Source organism: Octopus sinensis, linkage group LG16 (genome assembly GCF_006345805.1).
Source record: "Octopus sinensis linkage group LG16, ASM634580v1, whole genome shotgun sequence".
NCBI classification, from domain to species: domain Eukaryota; kingdom Metazoa; phylum Mollusca; class Cephalopoda; order Octopoda; family Octopodidae; genus Octopus; species Octopus sinensis.
Window position 1 is genome coordinate 4,514,416 of NC_043012.1, and position 26,736 is coordinate 4,541,151.

Genomic DNA, 26,736 nt, shown 5'->3' on the forward strand with positions numbered 1-26,736 from the left:
ATGAAAGGCAAAGTCGACATCGGCAGGATTTGAACTCACGTTTATAGCAACTAAGAAATACTTGTTTAACGATGTTGAAGATGATTATGATGATGATGATAATAATAATAATAATAATAACAACAGTATAATAATAATAATAATAATAATAATAATAATAATAATAATAATAATAATAATAATAATAATAATAATAATAATAATAATAATAATAATAATAATAATAATAATAAAGCAGCGGGAGGAAGCCTTCACCACTAGATTATATGGAAAGATTTATATTTATCCAGTTTAGATGACAATGGTTTTGAGGGTGTGTATATATATATATATATATATATATATATATATATGTACGTAGTTTAACCCGTTCTACTAAACTCAGTAACACACTATATATATATATATATATATATATATATATATATATATATATATATATAATATATATATATATGTGTGTGTATGTGAGATAGTGCATGTGCGTATATGTATGTATAAATATCTATGTATGTATGTGTATTTAAATATATATATATATGCATGTATACCTATATGTATGTGTATATATATATAAATATATATATATACTTATACATTTACATATATCATAAATAAATAAGGTAAACCTGCAAAAAAAAAAGTATGGAGTTCATTTGAGACAGAGATCCTAACAGGCCTTCTGTAGTCTAATCGAAAACAAATTCAATCGGCTAGCGATCAATTACACACTTCGATTCACGCCAGTGGGCTCGTCTTTTTTTCTTTCTTGTCTCAAATTGGTGCTGATAATGAATAATATTGATTTTTCTTTGTTTTTTTTTTAAATGTTTTCCATCATAATTGGAATAGTAGCAATCGTACGCAAGAACATAACATAGATAGACAAAGATTACAAACAATAACTTCCATGTTATTTCAGACGTTATTGAAGACCTGGTTTGTATATCCGTGGTTGTCACTCGGAAGGAATGTATCTTTGTAAAAACCCCTACGATTCTTTGGAACACGCTTATTAAAATCCCTACGTATAGTTTTCCATCTGTCATGATATATTCTTTCGTAAACACTCTTCGGTGGTTCTTCTTCCATAGAATCGTCAATTGGATAATCCTCTTCAGGAAGCTGGCCTTCGTATACAGAGTCTTCCTCATCACTGGAGTAATCTGGTTGGATGTCTATATCTCTTGAGGCCGATGCCATGCTTCGGATTACATTTTCTATCATACGATTTTTCTCCACCTCGTTTGACAAGATGTGCGTGGTGGACATGAGATGCAAAAAGGTTCCCCAACGATGCATGCACATTCCAACAAATTGAAAAGTGAGCACGAGGCCAAAAACTGTCAGAAATATCACAGATATTGGTTCGTATTTTTTCAATATAAAGAACGGTAACAGTTCATGTTTCATGGTTTGTAACTGCATAACAGCAACACTCCACAAGAGATTGAGCAGGAAATAACCAAACACGACATTGTTTCGAGTCGTGTCTAAATCTCTTTTGATCCTTTCTTTCTCGTCTTTGTCCTCTTTTAAAGGATACAGATATTTCCGAAGTATATAATTCCAGAATTTCACTTCATCGTCGTTCACGCAGCATTCTTCTCCGTTGCCTAGATACGCTAACTTCCTCCAGTAGAAAGGGTCTACTTTTAAATGTAAGTCATCAGGGATTTTAGTCCGTATTACTTTTACTCCGGCCTGGATTGACTGTAACTGTGTGGTCGGCTTTTGGTTTTCTACATCGGTTACAGGATCAAAACCTCGCGTTTCCGCACTCTCACCGGGTTTCTTACCAAGAATATCGTAAATAAATTTCTTGAAGTCTTCAATGATTGGTCTTAAGCTGTTCAAATTAAAGAGACTGAAAATCGTTTTCTTTTTGTCGTCATTCACCTTTTTCACAGATTCCTCATCGGAAACTTTCGGATTTTCTCGAGTACCCCACGACACATTATTTAAATTGCAGAGAAAATAGACTGTGAGGAAAATAAACGACGATGGCACAGTGAGAAAATATAAAATACCATGTATAAGACAAACGATTTCTCGAGGATGTAAAAGGCCACAAACGGAAAATATTATAGCAAGACCAGCGAGGAAGACAACATTAGGTGAAATCAAATCCTCATCAAGAATGTTGACAAGAGTTCCGACGGTTACAACGACCATGACTACAGTGTAAACGCTGGTCATGAAAGCGGCAAACGTTATCTGAGTGCTGGTTTTAGCCTTTAAACAAACGACGATGAAGATAATAACGGGCACAAGTGAAAGGGCAAATGACTTCCACATGCTCAGTTTCAGAACTGCACTGTAGGAGCCAGCAATCATCAAAATCACAGTCGCCGGAGCTAATATACTGGACGTCATTAAGATAAATTGATATAATATGAACAAAGCACTGATGTTATCGTTTAAGCTAACTGTAACCCTCCATGTTGATAGAAGGTCCATGATATTGGCGATTGTAGAGGGCGCCCATCGACGCCTTTGGATGAAGAAATCATGAAAGCTCTCTGGTGCGAATGTAAATGCATCAGCTCCGGCGCAATAGTCGATTTTATATCCCTGCTGTAGTAAAAGGGTACACAACCAACGATCTTCACCTAAAAGAAACAGAGAATATAAAAGAGGTTATAGAAAATGAAACATAAAAAAACAATATGAAGGAACCTGTTAAAATAGGAAGTGAGAATCAAGTTATGCATAAGATAAGAATCGAGAATGAATATTGTGAATAATTCGTTCTACTATAGATAGAAAGTTTGGAATCTTGTGGGAGTGGGTTAGCCGATTATATGGACTCCAGTGCTGATCTAGTACGTATTTTATCAACTCAATAAGCATAACAGGGACAGTAGACTTCAGTGGAATTTGAACCCGGAATGTAAAGTTGGCAGAAATGCCGTTAATCATATTGTTCGGCGTGCTAACCATTATACCAGCTCACCGTCTGAACATTACATATAATGATTTCTCACTAATTTATTTTAGTTAATTTCATATCACAAATAGTGAAGACAAACATTATTGGTTACAGGTTTTCTATCTATCTATCTATCTATCTATCTATCTATCTATCTATCTATCTATCTATCTATCTATCTATCTATCTATCTATCTATCTATCTATCTATCTATCTATCTATCTATTTATCTATCTATCTATCTATCTATCTATCTATCTATCTATCTATCTATCTATCTATCTATCTATCTGTCTGTCTGTCTGTCTATCTATCTATCTATCTATCTATCTATCTATCTATCTATCTATCTATCTATCTACTATCTATCTATCTATCTATCTACATAAATACATACACGGTGTATATGCATTGATTATGATACATAGATGACTATTTTAATACTGATTCAGTTGCAGATACCAGATGTGTGTGTGTGTGTGTGTGTGTATGAATATGTATGTGCATGAGCGTATCCATTCTTTCTAACGAACATATATGCACATCACATCTGTTAACTTGCTCATGCACATGTACACAAACACGAGCACACAAAAGCACTCACATAAATACGCACACTTATATGGAGAGTAAAAGCATAGGTTTACCTTGTTCATACTGGATGAAGTCACGCGCTTTCACAGGTTTCCGAGTGTATGCTCTGATGACATTATCGTCCATTATAGCGGAGGCACGGAACAAAGAGAAACAACCTGGGCAGCAAAGAACGCAACCAAAGACATGTTCTGCAGCCTTTTGCAGCCAATGGCCTATAGCGTACTCAAACTGTTGATACCATACCATGGGGCCTGTGTGATGAATAGAAGAGGAAAAAAAATAAAGTATATATATACATACATATATATATATATATATATATATATATATATATATATATATCTATATATATATATATATATATATATATATATATATATATATATATATATATATATACTTCTAGTAAAGGATAAAATAAAATTAAAAAATCATCAAAGTGGCCAGCATATTAAAATACCTTTAAAGGTGAAAACTATAAACAATTATAAACAAGGCATAGAAATCTTTTTTCTTTTCCCCTCGTTTATAATTATATATACACATACATATATATATACATATATATATATATATATATATATATATATATTATATATATATAATATATATATATATATATATATATATATATATATATATATATATATATATATATATATATATATATACACATACACTCCCACACACGTACACATGTATTCATGTAAAGTCATGTTTAACACGCTCGAGTGTATTCGGACGTGATAAGACTCTTTGCTGCAAGAATAGACCCGGAAAAAAATTAATTTTATCCATTTACACTTGTGAAGAAGCACATTTTAGTTTGGTCTGTGAGCGACGTCATTGGATCGTAAGGTGATTGTATTCCGTTTCGTCAGCTAGGATAGACCACTCAGTCGCTCACAACTCCACATACTCACACACACACACACGCACGCATTCAATAGATAAATACATACATAAATATATGTCTATATGTATGTATCTATCTATCTACACACACACACACACACACACACACACACACCACACACACATATATATATGTATGTATGTATGTATCTATCTATCTACATATATATATGTCTATAAATATATCTATATCTGTCTGTCTGTCTCTCTGTCCCTCTCTCTCTCTCTCTTTCTATCAATCTATGCATATACACTTTTATATGCACACACAAACGCATATATGCATAGTGTTTGAGCATGGGTGCATTTTGTGTTTATCTCATACCACTTGACAGCAGACATTGGTTTGATTAAGAGTACGTAACTTAGCTGTTCTATAAAAATTGATCAACAAAATAAGTTCCAGATTTAAGAGAAGAACTAAGTTCGACTAAATCTAGTTCAGTTCTTTGTCCTCCAAAACATAAATCAAATAAAATCAAACTTTCAATTCCATACAATCATCGCTGCTAGGCACTTTTCGTTCGCTACTGATATATACTGATATACTACTGTGCATTTTAACTCTATAAGTCTGTACGAAACACTTTCTCGAGACGAACACTGCAGTTTCGAGGCTTTCTACAGTGTGTCTGCATAATGCAGTATGATATACAGAATGCTATTCCAAAAATATAAATGGGTTTGTAATTTTAGCTAACCTGACCCAACTGGATGAATTCTTCCACAGACGGCGCCGACTTTAGAATTCTTCAACATTCGATCAATAAGAAGTTTGACAGAATTGGGTTTAAAATCCACATCACCATCCAATGTCAAAATAAAAGTTTTTTCAATCTGAATGAAAGAAAATTAATAAAATAAAACTGGTTGTCATTCGATGCCTTTTAGAGGACTTGCCATCTTTTAAACTAGGACAGCTTTCAATATGAATAATGATAATAATAATAATAATTATAATAATAATAATGATAATGATAATGATAATAATAATAATATAATAATAATAATAATAATAATAATAATAATATTAATAATGATAATAATAATAATAAGATGATGATGATGGTTTCTGCTAAAAGTACAAAGCCTGAAATGCTTTTGGGGAGGGGTAATTGATGAGTTCGTCAACCTCAGTGCTCAATTGGTACTTAATATATCGACCCCAAAACGATGAATGGCAAAGTCGACCTCGGCGGAATTTGAACTCAGAACGTAAAAACGGACGAAATTCCACTAGGTATTTAATCCGGTGTGATAACGATTCTGCCAGCTCGACACCTTAATAAAAATAATCCCTTCTACTATAGGCACAAGGCCTAAAATTTTTGGGGAAGGGTTAAATCAATTACATCGACCCCAGTACCTTTTTCTTTACTATCCACAAGGAGCTAAACACAGAGAGGACAAACAAGGACAGACAAACGGATTAAGTTGATTATATCGACTCCAGTGCGTAACTGTACTTATTTAATCGACCCCGAAATGATGAAAGGCAAGTCGACCTCGGCGGAATTTGAACTCAGAACGTAACGGCAGACGAAATACCACTAGACATTTCGCCCGGCGTACTAACGTTTCTGCCAGCTCACCGCCTTAATAATAATAATAATAATAATAATAATAATAATAATAATAATAATATAAGAAGAAGAAGAAGAAGAAGAAGAAGAAGAAGAAGAAAAGAAAAAGAAGAAAAAGAGGAAGAAGAAGGAGGATGAGAAGAAGGAGAAGAAGAAGAAAAGAAAAAGAAGAAGGAGGAGGAGGAGAAAAAGAAGAAGAAGAAGAAGAAGAAGAAGAAAGAAGAAGAAGAAGAAATGGGATAAAGAGGACAAAAGAGTTAAAAGAAATAGAAAAAGGAAGAATTGTACGATCGCGAATATAAAAGGCAGAAATGGGTTTCCTTCGAAGGATCCCTAGAGTAAGGTTACTCGACACGGTGCATAGCTCGGAGACCAAGGAGTCTCTCCTATTCGATTCGTTACTTCTCCGCATTAAGAGCTCACAGCTCCAGTACTACGAACATGCATGGGATTAGAATGTCGCAGAAAAGAATCGAAAGACGGATTCTTGAAGTCGAGCAAATCGGGAAGAAACCAAGGAGTCGACCAAGAAAGAGATGGCTTGATAATATCCATTGTTTCTGTTAGTCACATTTGGGAATTCAGCCGGGAAATCTTATGATGATTGTTTCTGATATAATTGGTGCCCGAAGAATCTATCCTCTCCCCACGACCCTCCCAGAAATAATGGACAGGTAAGATTAATGGATAAGATGGAAGTAGAATGACCCCCTAACAAAAAAAAAAAAAAGGAGTTATGAAAGGAACATTGGAGACAAGAAGTTAAACGAATAAAATAGTTGGCGGTGGAAGTTATGAGACTCATAATTTATACAAAAATCAAGGGAGGTAAATAACAGCAATTGTTTACCCTTTTGAAATCGTCATCGGAGAGGTGGTTCAGGATGGATGCATTGGAATGGCTTTTAGTTTTACGTTTTTTCAGGCCAGTAACTTCAGTACTCACACAGATTTCATTGTCTGTTCCTCGATCACCAAACATTTTAAAGCCCAATAGATAATACATATACATCACCTGAATAATAATAATAATAATAATAATCATAATAATAATAATAATATAATAATAATAATAATAATAATAATAATAATAATAATGGCTTCAAATTATGCCACAAGGGCAGCAATTTTGGGAGAGGGGATGAGTTGATTACATCGACCTCAGTGTTCAACTGGTATTTATTCTATCGACCCCGGAAGGGAATGAAAGGCAAAGTCGACCTCGGCGGGATTAGAATTCAGAATGTAAAGACGGACAAAATGCCGCTAGGCATTTTCCCCAGCGTGCTAACGATTCTCTCAGCTCGCCGTCTTAATAATAATAATAATAATAATAATAATAATAATAATAATAATAATAATAATAATAATAATAATAATAATAATAATAATAATAATATAATAATATAATAATAATAATAATTCCCTGATGCAGTACCAGACAGTGGCCCTCGTGGCTTCTGATCTTAACTGATTGGAAGTGTTATCATGTACATTGTTTTGTCTTGGTATAAAAGATGGGCTACAGCAAATATTCTGCTCAATCCCACAGACTTGCTTGTCAGTTGTTTGACCTTAATAACTGAGCATGTTCCTTAGTGGCTGACGATATGTGCATCTCTGATCACGAGCAGAAGTAGTGGGGGAGCATCATAGCCGTGTGTTGAACAGAATTCTTAGAGGTTTGGATAATTCACCTTTGGAAACAAGGGTGGTTCATTTAACATCCTTAAACAATCCTTATTCAGGGACCTTTTGAGTGGGATGGGCTACTCGACTAAAAGAAAATTCTAACTGGGCCCCACCAGCAAGGTCATGCGCCGTTTATCTTGATATGAGATCACCATGTCGCGCACATATGGTTGTGATGCATGTACCTTGTGTACCCTTATCAAATGGGTAGTCATGATGGGTATACTGGGCTTCGTATATTTTACACCAGTGTCACTTTGATGGCATGCACTGCTCTCTCACTCAATGATAATAATAATAATAATTTTTTCTGCTATAGACACTAGCCCTGAAATAATGGAAGGGAAAGCCTATACATCGATCCCAGTGCTCAAATGGTACCTATTTTATCGACTTCGAAAGGATGAAAGGTAAAGCTGACCTCGCCGGAATTTGACCGTAGAACATAAAGAGTCAAGAAAAAAAATTATGTGAAGCATTTTATCCGAAGCGTTAACGATTTTGCCAGATCAACTCTGAGTGAAGAAGAATAGTTGATATCAACCAACTCGGCTACTTGACGAATGTTTATTCTATCGAACCCCGAATGGCTGAATGGCAAGATGAATTGGAAGGGAATTTGCACTCAGAACGTAAAGAACCCAATTAAATGCCGCAAAACATTTTGTCCGGTTATTTTTTGTCCGGTTAAGAGAGTTTATAAATGATAGGAAAGCTTGGAGAGTGTTTGTGGACGGATGAGTGAATTTTTAATGTTGCTCAAAAGGGTACGGAACCATCATGATGAGGTGAGGGTAAACCAGGATTTGCTGTCGGGTCCCGCTGCTGATATTGGGGGTTGTGTTCTATACCTTGACCCGACCATAGAACGGGGCTCGCCCTTTTGAGCTGGGAAATGAATGGAATGCCTGGTGTGTGTCTTGTTGTGGCTACAGCCTTTAAAAAAATGGGGAATAGGTCTGGGTGTATATATATATATATAATATATTAAATTAGAGATAAATCAAACATTGCTAAACCTCGCTAAGATAAATATTTCAATTACCTGAAGATTGACTGTAACCATAACTCGAATTATTAAGAATTGTACAGCCATGAAACGATCGTAGTGTTTTACTCATTATCTTTTATTAAACTTTTAATACTTTTGATATATATTTAAAATAATATAAATTAATTAATTTTATGTATTGGCTTAAGTTTTTCATTGTTTGATTTGCCTAATAGTGGTTTTATCTCTAATTTAATATAATATAATATTTTACTATAAAATTGGATTCAATCCTAAATCTGATTTTTCCCTGTAAGTTTGGATTTATTTCCTAATATTTTATTATATATATATATATATATATATATATATATTTGCGTTAGATGTGTCATTCAGAAACTCCCGCAAGGCTGCAGCTAGCTAAGCCTTCCTTGAATTAAACTCTAGCATCTTCAAAAAAGGACATATTGCTTGATGTAGTCAGGAGTGGAGTATTGCTGAAGAAAAAATGTTAAGTTTATGCCATGAAAGCCCTTGAATATAGGTTTGTTCGGTTAGGGTACACTTGGGTATAAACGATGGCGACGATGAGGACGAAGACGACACCACCACCACCACCACCACCATATCCACTACCACCACCACCACCACCACCACCACCACCACCCACCACCACCACCACCACCATCACCACTACCACCACCACCACCACTACCACACCACCACCACCACCACCACCACCACCACCACCACCAAATATATTGTTGGAAATTTTAAAAAAAACGCACATTACAGACGCACTTAAATATAAGCAAAATATATTTACTGACCTGTGACCATCTCTTTTTGTGTCTGATTTTATCTTTATCCTTTAGATGAATAATCATTTGGGTATCACCTGGCATTACAAGTTCCAATCTGCCCCCGTAAGGTGTCGACACTTTTTTGAAATCATTCAGACGGATAAAACCTTTAGCAACTGACCTGCGAAACAAAGAAGAAGAAGAAAAAAAGAAAAATGAAGTGAAGTCAGTTTTTCCCAAATTTCATGTTAGGAAAATACGGGACTGAAGACGTTTGCCGATGGACTGAGTTGGTGAGAGACACAAAGGAAGTTCGATAAATTTAGTTACGAAAAGTGAGGACTAACGTTTCGGACTCTTATACTTTGTCATAAAAGGTGTGTATGTATATGAGAGAGAGAGAGAGAGAGAGAGAAAGAGAGGGAGAGAGAAAGAGAGAGAAAACGAGATAGACAGAGGTGGGGGAAGTAGAGTTATTGCTTGGTTTGTAGGAAGTACAAGGAAAGAAACTGAAGGCCGAGAGAAATAGTTATTTAGATTCCTTGTTCTTTGATCCCTTCTATCGAGCAGGTTTATGATCAAAAGTATTCCAGCTGTGACGTAACCATCACGCTTTTTTTTCCAATTTGTAGAGAATCCACCTTCACATTAACTAATAAAGAACTCTTCTAAGTCGATAAGGTGTGGTGCGAGGGTGATTTGGCTACTCTTTCTATTTACCGCTCCACCACCTTGCCAAAAGTGAGTCTAAGCAAGTTTGTTTTAAAAAATTCGTCTAAAATACAAATGATCTAAATGCAATTTGTCTAAAACAGTATTAATCTAGAAACAATTTGTCTAAAACACAATTTGACTAAAAAATAAAAATCGTTTCCTTTCGATGAACACGAGCAGCAGCGAAACTTCCTCCTTTAATCTATGTAGGGCATATAACTGGTGAAATAACAAAGGAACTGTTTTAAATGTGTCGTCTGCATACCAGTGACTGCTTAGTGATAAACACTGTAAATTACGCCTTGTTGCTAATACCGCAATACGCTTTTCAACTAGTCCTGAGTTATAAAGCAGAAATTGATCACCTTTAAAAGACTCGGTGGGAAAACTATTTCACTGCAAATTGATGGTAGGGCCGGTCCAGTAAGGGTTTGTTGCCTTATAGATCTCATTGTTCTCTTAATACTTTGCATTTTTTGGTAGTTTGGAGGCAACATCTTGATCGCAACCACCGAGAACACTAGATACAAATGGATGGGATGCATCTTGTGTTAACTTAGCCAGTTGACGCATTTTTGAAACGGTTTCTTTTGCCGCAATTTCAGTGGCATCCAATGTATGATTATGGTCGTTGGAAGATTTCATTCCTTACATGAATGAATACAAAAGAATTAAAGAAAGCAAGGCCTTGAAATGTAATTATAATTCTTCCTGGAGAAAAAAAAACAAAAACATCTGGCCTTCCAATTAAAAAACGTGAATACCAAAAATTCCTTTCCCACCCCCACCTAAAAGGTCATTCAAAAAGAAAGTTTGACCTCACTGATACAAAAGCCATGCTTCCCCCCTCCCGTTCAAACTGTTTTCTTCTTTCTTTTCCCTTCTTCTGCAAACCACCAAAACACTCCTATATGAGTGTGTATGTGTGTTTACCACAAGCAAATTTTGATAATTCTATATAAGCGACACCATATTGTCCTAATAGCAACCTGGTGACTCTAAAGTTGCAAAAATTTGATGAATGCTCCGGCCCTGTTAAGTGGAGGAAAGAAAACCAGACAAGTTTTCATACTTGCATGGCCGGAATGAAACTAACAGCCTCTCGCTTCCTACCAACACCTTTTTTTTCTCTACCAACCCTACCGCTCCCTTAGGCACCAGTGTCCGCCTGAACCGTCTCAACACCTTCCGGAGGCGGTAGCGCCCACTTTGAGAGCCTATGCTTTACAGTAATTATGCGAGCACGACATTTTGTTTTTTGATATTTTTCGCACTTCCAATAAACATGTTCACCATTTCCACCATTCTTATAGCATGTATGTCCATTATCAACCAACTTCTTACGACCTTTTTTTTTTGATTCAGCAAATTCAGCTGACATCTTTGGCTGTGGGTCTTTTCACTGTGAATAATTCCAGATAAGAATTTTTAAAGAAAACAACTAGTTGCTTTTAGTAAACAACTAATTTTATTCCATATTATCGCTAACAACTATTTATACTCGATAGCATGAGTAAACAAATATTCCGTTCCACTTCCTACGAATTCAACAAAAAAGAAACCATTTTTATTTTTTAGTCAAATTGTTTCAGGATTAATACTGTTTTAGACAAATTGTTTTAGACAGATTGCATTTAGATCAATTGTTTTCTAGACGAATTGTTTTAGACAAACACACCGGATACTACCAAAAGTAATGATGACTAATAAATACTTAGTGTTGTGTAATTTTCTCAATGTCCTGTTTTTAGGACACCATACATTAACGGGTTGTATTCTATCGACTTTATCTTTCCTCACCCCGAGGTTAATAAAATTAGTACCAGTCATGTGCTGAGATCAATTTACTCGACCACACACCTTCCACACATATTCGTGGCCCTGTGTTAATGTTTCAAATCATTATTTATGTATTTTTCTGGATTAGTCACTAGATTTCGTTTATACCACGAGAGAAATAGAAAATTGTACTTTTAGATAACAGAAAGACACCCTAGAAAACATGGCCTCGTTGTCTCTGCTGTTTTTATTCAAATATTTTCAATATTGTTAACCTTCAGGTAATGTCCTGAAAGGCAAAAGAAAAAGAAAGTGGTGGAAAACAAAACTCCATAGACTGTCAAACAAAAATGCACACACACATTTACACATATTCACACATACAGTAAAGAAATATGGCTTAGTGGTTAAGTTGTTGGACACATGATCATAAGATAGTGGTTTCGATTCCTGGACCAGGCAATGCGTTGTGTTCTTGAGCAAAACACTTCATTTCACGTTGCTCCAGTCCACTCAGCAGGCAAAAACAAGTTATCGTGGAACAAACCAGCATCCTGTCCATGTTGGGGAATATAAAGGCCACAGAAACCAGGAAATGAGCCCTTATCAGTTTATATAACTCGGGAAACGTACACACATATGACGGGGTTCCAGCACATTTTCCGCCTACCAAATTTCACTTATAAGGCAATTTGTCAACTTAAATCTACGACGGAAGACAATTGCTCACTGTACACCCTCACGTAGTAGGATCGAACTTGAAACCGTGTAGTTTCGTTGTAAACTTTTTAACCACACATCTCTACCTATTAGATTCCTCTGCCAAACGGTTAAGGCCTTGTACCAAATGTCAGATATTGTAAATGTTTTTATCTTTTACCTATCTTATCGTATCTTGTTCTAGTTAACGCAGAATGTTTGGAGTTTATTAAGAAAAAAGATTAAACTAAAACATAAAAAAACTAAGAAAATTTGATTTATAAAAAAAACATAGACAACAAAACTAAGACAGCAACATCGGATCACATGCGTGCAGCTGGCGACATATTCGGTCGCCAGTCACACAGAGAGAGACATTTTGTCATTTTGTCGTGGCTCAATGTAAAGTATTCTCCTATTGACAGATCATTGAATATTGGATTTTAATGTGCCGAAACATCAATAGAGTGTTCCACTGTATACATTCCCGCAGAATTCCCGTGATTTGCATGCTATTATGACATATTTCGAATTGTATATTTATAGAATTAAATGTTCAAAAACAACATGGCGATGCCAAGTGATACGCGTCGTTCTGTTTGAAGATGGTGGCCTTCATTCAATGGAGATAAAATATTTAATATCTCAGAGGGACATGACGATAACAGTGACAATCTGGGTCGTGGAAGTGGCCTTGAATTGACCTATTTTTATGATTCAGGTATCGATTTAGATAACGAATAGGATACATGTGAAAATGATGTTGATAATGTAGGTATGCGCATGTATAGTTGTGTTGGATCTGGTTGTTAAATTGAGTTACGTGGTGATGGTGATATATTTGACAACGTAATGATGTCTCTGCCGATAACTGGATACGTGTTAGCGACTTGAAAAATAATAAACTTTCTGTTATAAATTATTTTGTTGATTAAGTTGGACCTGTTTGCGGACCTGCTGAAGCGAGACCTGTTGATTATATTTCGATCTTTTTTTTCCTTTGCTTCTGTTTTTACTTGGACTTCACTTAGGGATTAGCTTGAGACAGAAACCAATAAATATTTCACGTACTGTACAGGATACGCGATGTAACACTTCCAAAACATTAAAAGATGCATTTATGGAAACAACAATGAGAATATCACAAACAATGAGAATTCGTGAGTTTGATTTTGAATATGCGACTCATACGTAAATACACTCTAGAGAAGTTCTGGAACGCAAACTTTCTGCAAATTATTCACCCTCACTACAAGAGCTTCAAAAATTATTTGCTTGTGTTGGGTAATCTAGAAGAATGTTGTGGTTGCTATTTTTTTAAACCCTAGGCTAATCCTGATCAAGTAGATCAACGATGAGGCCTTGTTCTGACTATTCCTTATTTTTCAGCTGTGGTCATACGTTATTGTTTTTAATATTTTTAAGGCTTGATTTACCAGGAACTACATTATTTAATTGTCCTTCCATTTTTGGAGATGGCCGGGTAAAATTTGGTGAGGATTTGGCAGCTATTTCTTGCAGTTGGAACCACCACAAAAGAGCCATTTGTGTTGAGAAGTTTGTACGCAGCGCACATCCAATGTAAGCTGCAAGTGAATACATTCTCCTCTCATTTAAGTCCTTAGGGTTCATAGGAAAGGTATGAACCGCCCCTTCCCTTGAATAAACGCCGGTGGCATATGCAGAGAAGGGAAACTGGAATGCATGGACAACTGCCAGTATTTTGTCAGGAATTCTTAGCTTCGAACTGTACATACATGGTCAGATGCAGAGTCAACTCTGATCGACAGAGGCGTTAATGTGCCATGCCTAATCCAATAACCTTTCTTTTTCTTTTATAGGTACATGACCTGAAAATTTTTTGGGCGGGGCGGGGGGGGGGCTTGACTGATACTTAATTTACTGACCCTAAAAACTACGAGAGGCAAAGTGAACCTCGGTGGAATGTGAACCCAGAACCTAAAGTCGGAAGCACTGCCGCTAAGCATTTTGACGGGCGTGCCAACGTTTCTACCAGTTTGCCGCCTTTATAATGATAATAATGATGATGATGATGATGGTGATAATAATTTTAATGGTTTCAAATTTTAGCGCAAGGCCAGTAGTTTCGGGGTAGGGGATAAGTCGATTACATCGACCCCAGTGTTGAACTCGTACTATTTCATTGACCCCGACAGAATTTGTAATAATAATAATAATAATGATAGTAATAATAATATTTATGATAATGATAATAAAAGATAATCTAGAGCGTTTGTGATACTCACTCAGCGGCTTCTGGAATTAGATCTACAAATTCTCTGACATAGCCATTAGGCACTCGATTGTGGTTGCTGTCCGTTTCCCAGGCATCGTCAAATATGACATGAACTTGAGAATAGAAAACAACAGGAAATTTTCAACAGAATATCATAGAATTTTATTTAATAATTTAATAAATAATTTTGTAATCGTATTTTAAAAAAATAGGCTTATCATGTAAGTTTCTGAAATTGGACCTACCCACCGCATATAATTGCACCTGTGTTTTACTGTATTTTCCAACATACAAGTCGAATTTTTCGGACCAAAATTTACAGTTCAAAAGTTGGTCGACTGACACAAGTAAAGGAGTAAAAGAGTAAAGAGTAAAGAAGAAGAAATACGCAACTTACTTTCGAGTTCGTAGCTGTTGACATCAATGTAACTGGTGACGTAACTTTGGGCCAGTTTTTTCGTGACCTGTTCCAAGTCAAGCCTGCAATTAATTAAGGATAACAATATTTTAATTAATAAATTTCTTGATGAATTTAAAGAGGTAAATTACCTGTATTTTTTTTTGGACAAAGAAGAAAGGAAAATTAGTTGGCTTTAACTGAGGATCGAAACCGCGATCTCAATTGGCTAAGTATTTAAAGCTTGCACTAACACAAATAATTATAAATGATTTTTTGGCTGTTACAGAGACATGTGTGGATGCTGTGGCGTTCAAGCATAAAAATCAAACCACAAACAGACAAGAACACTTCACTTCTATCACTGGATCTGTTAGAAATAACAGTCGAATCTCCTTCATACTGTAATTTGCTGTTTTATATAAAAAGAGAAACACCTAAAGTGGTTCCCAAAGTGGGCGGTATTGTCCCCACCTGAGGGCGGTGGAAAATTCCAAGGGGGTGTTGAAGAAAAGTGAGGCGATAATGGGGTGGCGATTCATGTAAAAACAATAAAATAATGGGTTCATTAGATTAAGTTTTATTTGTGGAATACAGTTGCTTTTAAATTGCTTCAGAAAGAGGTCTGTGTTTGTGAGGGTTAGTTGGGGTGGGGGCACTAGAAATGAGGCCTGAGTGTCAAGGGGGTGGCAGCCCGAACCGAAAATGTTTGGGAACCACTGTAGATAATGTAAACCTAGATATAAAGTGTGTGTGTGTGTGTGGTGTGTGTGTGTGTGTGTGTGTGTGTGTGTGTGTGTGTCAAAATAGGAAACTAAGAAGGTTTCTGCTGAATGAAGGATATGTCGAAAAATGAAGACTGCATGGACGAAATTGTTTCTGGATGCCTGGAACTAGCAAAGACTGAATATATGCACAGGTATAAATATACTGGAAAATATGCAGAAGTTATAAAATCAACGGAGAAGAGATGCGGACGTCTGTCGAAAAGGACCACTGATAACAACGATCTTTTTCTTTTCTTTTCCTTTTTTCTCTTGTTTCAGTCATTTGACTGCGGCCATGCTGGAGCAACCGCCTTTATAGTCGACCAAATCGACCCCAGGACTTATTCTACAAGCCTAGTACTTATTCTATCGGTCTCTTTTGCCGAACCGCTAAGTTACGAAGACGTAAACACACCAGCATCGGTTGTCAAGCGATGTCGGGGGGACAAACACAGACATACACACACACACACACACACACACACACACACACACACACACACATATATATATATATATACATACATATATACATATATACGACGGGCTTCTTTCAGTTTCCGTCTACCAAATCCACTCACAAGGCTTTGGTCAGCCCGAGGCTATAGTAGAAGGCACTTGCTCAAGGTGCCACGCAATGGGACTGAACCCGGAAAACCATGTGGTTGGTAAGCAAGCTACTTACCACACAGCCACTCCTACGCTGTTTCTACGATGTTTCTATCTACTGGGATATGGCCATCCCTATTGACACAGAAATAAAAGCCAACAAATCTGACATCATTATCAAGAACGAGAAGGGCAAAGAGGTGCGTACTTATTAACATTGCACCATCTTCTGAAAGTAACACCTTCATAAAAGCCACAGAGAAGCTGGTTAAGTCAAAAGACCTGAAGATGAAAATCAACAAAATGTGGAATATCAAGATGAAAAATAATCCATGATCATAAGAGGACTTATGGCTAATGCGGGAGAGAATGGAAAGTTTCATCAATTGTATTCCGGATTCCAGATGACCGAACTGCTTGGAATTGTGCTTACACTAAGGAAAGAACTGTCAGTCAAATGACATCTTCCTTACAGCAACTCTGGTTCATCGTTTAGACGTGGCGCCAAACGATTATTAAACAGGGAGTGTGGAGGCGTAATGGCCCAGTAGTTAGGGCAGCGGACTCGCGGTCGTAGGATCGCGGTTTCGATTCCCAGACCGGGCATTGTGAGTGTTTATTGAGCGAAAACACCTAAAGCTCCACGAGGCTCCGGCAGGGGGTGGTGGTGAACTCTGCTGTACTCTTTCACCACAACTTTCTCTCACTCTTTCTTCCTGTTTCTGTTGTACCTGTATTTCAAAGGGCCGGCCTTGTCACTCTCTGTGTCACGCTGAATATCCCCGAGAACTACGTTAAGGGTACACGTGTCTGTGGAATGCTCAGCCACTTGCACGTTAATTCCACGAGCAAGCTGTTCCGTTGATCGTATCATCTGGGACCCTCATCGTCGTAACCGACGGAGTGCTCCTATATATAAACAGGGAGTACAAATGGAACAACAAGAACAACAGCAATAACAATGACGACGATGACGGCGACGACAATAGTAAACGTTAAAAGGAACAAAAAAAAAAGAATTACCTGAATAGAGATTTTTGTAACTGTAGCATTTCTTGGCGTGTTTCGTGCCACGTTGTGGCGCAGATAAGGATCTTTGGTCGCATGTTGTTCTCATCAAGACCTTCCTTCTTGATTCGGAACGACTTCTCTTTTACGTCTTGTCGGCGTCGTAGCAGCAATCCCATATCGGGGAATATTGGTTCATAGTGTGGTAATACAAATAATCTGCCGAGGAAAAGATCAAAAGTCAAATGTCAAGGAAGATTAACCCAAAGAGGTCAAAGGGATTGAAACGCTGAGAGAGCAAAATTATTTCCAGTTTAAGGCGGCGAGTTTTAGCCCAACGGGCGAAATGCTTAGCGCCATTTCGTCTGTGTTTACGTTCTGACTTCAAATTCCTAATACTTGTTTTAAAGTTTGTTGTGTAAGCAGTCACGAGGGACATAAAAGAAACTACACCGGTTGTCAAGTGGTGGGGTGCAAAACACAGAAACACACTGACATGCACGCACGCACACACGCATGCATGCACGCACGCACACACGTACAATGAGAGGTTTGGTGACGCAAATAGAACTAAAAAATTAGCTGTGCGTGTGCATACATAAATACACACACACACACACACACACACACACACACATATATGTGAAGGCGCCTGGCTTAGTGGTTAGGGCATTCGGCTCACGATCGTAAGCTCGTGAGTTCAATTCCAGCCGGCGACGCGTTGAGTCCTTGAGCAAGACACTTTATTTCACGTTGCTCCAGTCCATTCATCTGGCAAGAATGAGTTGTACCAGTAATTCAAGGGGCCAGCCTTATCACACTGTGTCACGTTGAATATTCCCGAGAACTACCTTAAGGATATACGTGTCTGTTGATTGCTCAGTCACTTGCACGTTAATTTCACGAGCAAGCTGTTCCGTTGATCGTATCAGCTGGGACCCTCGTCGTTGTAACCGACGGAGTGCTCCTATATATATATATATATATATATATATATATATATATATATATATTTTAAAAAATTTATATAAAAATAGACGTATGTATGTATGTATGTATGTATGTATGTATGTATGTATGTATGTATGTATATATATATATATATGTATATATATATATATATATATATATATATATATACATATTGTGAGTTCGAATCCCGGACTGGGCTGCGCGTTGTGTTCTTGAGCAAGACACTTTATTTCACGTTGCCCCAGTTCACTCAGCTGTAGAAATGAGTTGCGACGTCACGGGTGCCAAGCTGTATCGGCTGCTGCCTTTCCCTTGGATAACACTGGTGGCGTGGAGAATGGAGACCGGTATGCATGGGCGACTGTTGGTCTTCCATAAACCACCTTGCTCACACTTGTGACTAGGAGGGTAACTTTCTAGGTGCAATCCCATGGTCAGTATCGTGACCGAAGGGGGTCCCGATATATATATATATATAATATATATATATATATATGTATATGCATGTATATATGTACACATAAAATTGTGTGTTGATTGTTGTGCGTGTGTATGTATGTGTGAGTGTATACCTGAATACGTAAGCGTGTGTGTGTGTGTGAATGTGTGTATGTGGTGTTTCCTTTTATACACTCAATAATGCAATAGCGTTTAATATAAAGAAATAACTTACTTCTTTACTTGTGACATTCTTTCGGAACTCGGCATCCAGATGTGGTTTGTGATGATTATAATAGAGACAAACAGAAGACCCATCATAAGAATCGGTGTGAGTATCTCTCCAGGGATTTCCATTTTAAAACAAGCCCATTTTTCAGTGACCAAATTATCTGGAACAATCTTTTTGGTACATTGAGCTATGTTGAGACCAACCGACACAGGAGTGACGAGAATTAACGGCAAAGAAAATCCGATTTTCTGCATGTGAAGTTTACAAGCCATACCGGCCAGATAGCAACATATAAGCCCTGACACGATATGCACATACATTACACCATAACCCTGTAAATGGACAAGCATGTAATCCGTGCTTAAAGAATCTTTCCAGTCTTGTAGAAAACTCCGTATGTCTTGGTGGGAAAGAGCTAAAGATAAACAAAAGAAAAGCACCATTTTCAGTGGTACCGTGATGATATCAGTTGCTTCCCTTGTCTTCTCGATTCGATTCCGTAGCCTTTTTAATGGAATCGACAATCTACAGCACTGAATGTCAAAGAAGGCGTAGTTCTCCCACCATGTGAACGACGTCAACACAACAGCAATTGGTACAATCCAGTTTTCCGTTTCCGATATCTTCTCGTCTCGATCGGTTGTCCAAGTAAAGAAATCGGTAATGTAGAAAACTGGTATGACACCTATTTGGATGCAGCAAGCAAGTGAGTAGAAAATCAGGCCCAAGAACCGCGTGGAAAGCTTTTGAAATTTCGCTCCGAAGATCTGCTCTAGAAGTAACATTACTGCAGGGACCTGTCCAGTTCCAAGAATCAACACAGAAGATCGAAACAATCCTAGGGTTGGAATAATACGGAAGAGGAACAATGCTTTGCCTGTTATTTGTACACATTCAAACAGAAACACCTGAAACAAACAGATATATGTATATGTATATCCATGTGCATATATATATGTATGTATATATATATATATTAAATTAGAGATAAAACCACTATTAGGCAAATCATACAATGAAAAACTTAAGCCAATACATAAGATTAATTAATTTATATTATTTTAAATATATATCAAAATTATTAAAAAAAGATAATTAGTATAACACTACGATCGTTTCATGGCTGTCCAATTCGTAAAAATTCGAGTTACAGTCATTCTTCAGTTAAATATTTCAATCACCTGAAGAATGACTGTAACTCGAATTTTTACGAATTGGACAGCCATGAAACGATCGTAGTGTTATACTAATTATCTTTTTTAATAATTTTGATATATATTTAAAATAATATAAATTAATTAATCTTATGTATTGGCTTAAGTTTTTCATTGTATGATTTGCCTAATAGTGGTTTTATCTCTAATTTAATATAATATAATATTTTACTATAAAATTGGATTCAATCCTAAATCTGATTTTTCCCTGTAAGTTTGGATTTATTCCCTAATATTTTATTATTAATTTATATATATATATATATATATATATATATATATATATATATATATATATATATATATGTAATATATATATATATAAATATATATATATATATATACATACACATATATATATATGTATATATGCATGTATGTATGTATGTGAAGCAAAAAGTTTAATTTAAATAAAAGTGAATCTAGATCGAGTGGTTCCTTCATATCACAATAGTACTTTCACTACCTAATAACACATTGCTGCATACAAAACATTTCATCAAGTAACTCTGTTCATCTAGTAAGAACTTGGCTAACAAGCGACCAGTAAAGAGCCACCTTTTAAGTCAAACGCGGCTAAGAGTTTTTACCTATCCTGGTCTTCTAATTGATAAGATACGTACTCTCTTGACTGTGAGACTCTGAGTAATGTCTCACATATTCAACGCTATGTCTTTAATAAGTACCTGGTGGTGAAAACAGATAAGAAAAACTTTACTGTCTTCGTCGCATTTTTCAGCCCAGGGATGGTCACTTGAATCGCTCTATTGTAACAACATTATAAATGCAGTATCAAGTAAAAGTAACACAAAATGAACGTCGTAGTGCAGGAGTTAAGTTTTCTCTAAGTCAAACCTGCAACGTGGTTCCGATTCAGGGATGAAACCATTGCATTTCACTTATGCTAGAAATGATCTTGGGAAAGACATAGTTGACACATATTCACTTTACTCTTCTCTAAAATAGACAAATTTACTTACACTGAAGAGAAGTTTCTTCGACGGCCATTCTGTTTTCCTGAAGACGGACCTAACCAAAGTGAGAATCCAAAATATTACTGTTGGCACCACCAGGGATATAACCAATTTGCTGTGGGCTGATTTCTGTTGAAAACAACACATATACATGTTTTATTGCTATATTATATTATATTATATTATATTATATTATATTATATTATATTATATTATATCATATTATATAATATTACCGTATTTAAACGTGTATAAGGAACCCCCTAATTTTTGGGGCTTAAAATTTGGAAAAAAGGTTTTGTAAAGGATTATAATGCTATCCGTGTATAAGAAATTCCCATATTTTTAACCTAACTTTTGACAAAATAGGGTTCCTTTTACACATTAAAATACGTCATATTATTTTCTATTATATTAGGACGCGTGGAGGCGCAATGGCCCAGTCGTCAGGCCAGCGGACTCGCGGTTTCGATTCCCGGACCGGGCGTTATGAGTGTTTATTGAGCGAAAACACCTAAATCTCCACGAGGCTCCGGCAGGGGATGGTAGTGATCCCCGCTGTACTCTTTCACCACAACTTTCTCTCCCTCTTTCTTCTGTTGGCCTGCTCGCTTAGCCAGCGGGGTGGCGTCATTAAAAGCTAAAACAATGCGAAGCGCATTGTGACCAGCGATGTGTAGCAACATCAGATAGCCTGGTAGGTCACGTGATTACGAGATATTAGGACGCATGGCCTAGTGGTTAGGGTGTTGCATTCGTGATCGCGAGATTGTAGTTTCAAATCCTAGATCGGGTGGTGTGTTAGGTTTTTGAGCAAAACATTCACCATACGGTGCTCTGCGATCACTTTGGCACCTTATGTGTGATACACCGTACACCTGTTCAGGCAACACCGGTTTGATGGAGGGAATGAGCTAATGTATTGCACATATATTCGATTACTATAAACAAATCATTTGTGCAGGTCGTTCGGCAAAAGCTGAACATTCATACGTCGTCTTCGACGGGTGAAACCGTCATATTATATTATATTTCTTTCTTTATTGCCCACAGGGGGCTAAACATAGAGGGGACAAAGGTCCGAAAGGATAAAAGGCAAAGTCGACCTCGGCGGAATTTGAACTTAGAACGTAACGGTTGACGAAATACCTATTTCTTCACTACTCACAAGGAGCTAAACAGAGAAGGGACAAACAAGGACAGACAAACGGATTAAGTCGATTATATCGACCCCAGTGCGTAACTGGTACTTATTTAATCGACCCCGAAAGGACGAAAGGCAAAGTCGACCTCTGCTGAATTTGAACTCAGAACGTAACGGCAGATGAAATACCTATTTCTATTTCTTTACCACCCACAAGGGGCTAAACACAGAAGGGACAAACAAGGACAAACAGATTAAGCCGATTACATCGACCCAAGTTCTTAACTGGTACTTAATTTATCGACCCCGAAACGACGAGAGGCAAAGTCGAGAGAGTGAGTGAGAGAGAGAGGGAGAGAGTGAGTGAGAGAGAGAGGGAGAGAGAGAGAGAGTGAGAGAGAGAGGGAGAGAATAATGATAGCAGGAAAAATAAAGCTAAAAAAAAGGGAACATTTTCAATCATTGACGCTAGTAAAATGTTTTCCTATCAGAGCAATAGTTACGTAATCTCTATGTCTATAAACGGTATTTCATTCTACATCTTCAAACAAGCGCTCACCGAGTGAGGAGGTTTAGCAGTGGCCATTAGCTGTAAAGAAATCCTGTTGACAACTCCCGTGACTAGAATTCCAGAGATGGTGAATAAATAGAAGAGGATTCGGAGAAGCTTCAAAAGTTTGTTGAAGAAATCAATCTCGTTGTCGATCTCACGTTCGGTTTCTCGGAAGAAGTCATAACTTCTGCGAAAAGAAAACAAAATGAAATTCAGAACTGGAAATGAGGAAAGCTTTGTTGAGAGAATGTCGTAATAATTGCAATGCCTAGGATATCTTATATAGGCGTGCGTATATATCTTTTATATATATATATATATAATATATATATATATATGATAAAATGAGATAGGGTTGTAAATTCAACCCTCTATGGGATAACATATATCCAATATACTGCTAGAGAAATACCCAACAAAGCTAATACATAAATGTTAAAAATGCGATGCAATTAATTCATTTACTGTATTAGTGGGCAAAGGTTAAATTATTTTTATCGTAAATTAATAATACAAAATGAGAAAATGGAGAAATATATCTAAATCAATCATCAACTATCAGATAATACCGAATCATATACTTTATTAAAACACTACACAATAGCAATGAGATTAGACATAATACAGTACAATATTACAATCAATATGGTGAGATATAACTAAATAAATATAACAAGATATAAAAAGATATTAGTTATATCTCACCATATTGATTGTAATATTGTACTGTATTAATGTCTAATCTCATTGCTATTGTGTAGTGTTTTAATAAAGTATATGATTCGGTATTATCTGATAGTTGATGATTGATTTAGATATATTTCTCCATTTTCTCATTTTGTATATATATATATATATATATATATATATATATTATATATATATATATATATATATATATATATATGTATGTATGAGTGGTGTGTGTGTATCTCTATCTCTATCTATCTTTATCTATCTATCTATCTATCTATCTATCTATCTATCTATACACATATGCATATGTAAATATAAATATATATGTTTTTATACTTATACACACATACATAATTGATAAGAAAGAGGAGAGTAGAGATTTGTGAGATAATACAGTATCGGCGAGGATAATTTATTCCTTTTTATACTCTCTCTCTCTCTCTCTCTCTCTCTATATATATAATATATATATATAATATATAATATATATATATATATATATATATATATATATATATATATACACGTATATGTATATGTATGAAAACATATATTTACATATACACACAGGAGAAGAGAGACAGGAACACACATATACTGACATGATATTAAAAGAAAAGATACCGTTTATCTTATTCCTAAGTCTTAACTTCTAAACAATGTTTGTGCACCATTAGATGCATTTACACAAATTAATCACTGAGTTTGATCACACACATGGAGATAGCTTAATGGTTAGGGTGTGGGACTGATGATCCCATGGTTGTGGTTTCGATTCCTGGGTGGAGTGATTCATTGTGTTTTTGAGCAAAATATTTCATTTCATATTGCTTCAGTTCATTCACATGGCAAACATGAATAATCCTGCGATGGACCAACGTCCGGTCCAGGGGGGAAAATATATACACCACAGTTACCGGGAAACGGGCCCCACGGGTCTATATGACACGGGAATGATCTTTATCTTGTTATTACTTATAGACACCATTTACATGACAAAGCAAAGTAAAAAATCTAATTAGTAATTCTCATGAAGAGTGAAGGTATATGGCTTAGTGGTTAGAGTGTTGGATTAATGATCGTAGCATTGTGGTTTCGGTTCCTGGTCCGAGCGATGCGTTATGTTTTTGGGAAAAACACTTCATTTCATATTGCTCCAATTCACTCAGCTGTTAGAAATGAATAATGCTGTAACAGACTGGCGTCCCATCCAGGGAGGAATACATACGTTAGAGAAGCTGAAAAACTGGTCCTATTTTCCTTACGAAGTAATGTGGACAAACCATGAAGCGAAGAAAGGACAATGACAGCTTAAATACTAATGCAGGTACACTACTGATTTTCTGGTATCCTTGATTCCAAAGCCTTGGCGAAATAACCAATTTGTTGGATTATATGTGGCCACAAACTAATACTTCATCAGTACACCTCTAACCATCTTATTTTTTTATACCTCATGCGTCTGAAATACCATAAATAATTATTGTTTATCTTGGATCGACATGGATTAGTGCTTATGTTTGGCGCAGGAGTGGCTGTGTGGTAAGTAGCTTGCTTACCAACCACATGGTTCCAAGTTCAGTCCCACTGCGTGGCACCTTGGGCAAGTATCTCCTACTATAGCCTCGGGCCGACCAAAGCCTTGTGAGTGGATTTGGTAGACGGAAACTGAAAGGAGCCGTCGTATATATGTATATATATATATATATATATATATATATATAATATATATATATATATATATATATATATTACTGTGACTGTGACCGACCAGGCTATCAGATGTTGTTAAACATCACTGGTCACAATGCGCTTCGCATTGTTTTAACCTTCAAATGACGACACCCCGCTGGCTGAGCGAGCAGGCCAATATATATATATATATATATATATATATTATATATATATATATAATATATATATATATATATATATGTGTTGTGTGGGTGTGTATATGTTTGTTGTCTGTTTGTCCCCCCAACATCGCTTGACAATTGATTGTGGTGGTTACGTCCCTGCAACTTAGCGGTTCGGCAAAAAAAACCGATAGAATAAGTACTGGGCTTACAAAGAATAAGTCCTGGGGTCGATTTGCTCGACTAAAGGCGGTGCTCCAGCTTGGCCGCAGTCAAATGACTGGAACAAGTAAAAGAGTAAAATAGTAAAGAGAGTACCACTGATGCTCTCATCTCAATAATCTGACACAGCCATGACTAAGGGTAATCTTTAAGCTTAATAAGGTCTCTCAAAATATTGGTATTGCCACTAACAAATGCAGTTTAAATAATGCAAATAAATACACGGTACACACAACGCCAGTGAACTAAACTGTCAGTTAGGGAAATTTCAAGTTCTCGGGATACCGTTGGTGTACCTGTATCACGTTACATAGAACAACAAAGGGAAGTAACTTACGGTACGCCTCCCTCATCTTTGCTGAAAGATTCGTCGTCCATTACGTTTCTTTCAGGCGTTTTACTTATGTTGATGTCTTTCGACTGTTCAGTGCTTAGTTTGACACCGAGTTTGTGTTTTAAGAGGTTTACTCTGTTGTCTTGTATAGGTCCATTGCTAGAAAACGACGATCTCGTGGAAGCTGCGATATTTGAGACATTTGTTCCAAAATTACGATCCTCCTTGAATGAATAACGAAACATTGGAAAAAAAGAAAAAGAAACAAATAAAAAGGAATAAAAACACCAAGAAAACAAAAATATTTATAAAAAAAGAGATAGATGCAACCTTCTTAACAACATCAATAATAAATAA

The 26,736-nt window shown here is 36.3% G+C and overlaps 1 protein-coding gene across 1 annotated transcript in view; it reads right to left on the bottom strand.

Annotated features, from left to right (window-relative positions):
• Positions 1–552: 552 nt before the first annotated feature.
• LOC115220581 (chitin synthase chs-1-like) overlaps positions 553–26,736 on the bottom strand; it is a 162,159-nt gene continuing 135,975 nt past the window's right edge. The window contains exons 19-30 of the mRNA XM_036510185.1: positions 26,383–26,603; positions 23,278–23,458; positions 21,581–21,703; positions 19,390–20,294; positions 17,760–17,963; positions 15,361–15,443; positions 14,974–15,076; positions 9,542–9,695; positions 6,879–7,043; positions 5,147–5,282; positions 3,581–3,781; positions 553–2,612 (exon numbers count right to left, since the gene is read on the bottom strand). Coding sequence (XP_036366078.1) covers positions 919–2,612; positions 3,581–3,781; positions 5,147–5,282; positions 6,879–7,043; positions 9,542–9,695; positions 14,974–15,076; positions 15,361–15,443; positions 17,760–17,963; positions 19,390–20,294; positions 21,581–21,703; positions 23,278–23,458; positions 26,383–26,603 — 4,170 coding nt within the window. The 3' untranslated portion in view covers positions 553–918. The remainder of the gene's footprint in view (positions 2,613–3,580; positions 3,782–5,146; positions 5,283–6,878; positions 7,044–9,541; positions 9,696–14,973; positions 15,077–15,360; positions 15,444–17,759; positions 17,964–19,389; positions 20,295–21,580; positions 21,704–23,277; positions 23,459–26,382; positions 26,604–26,736) is intronic.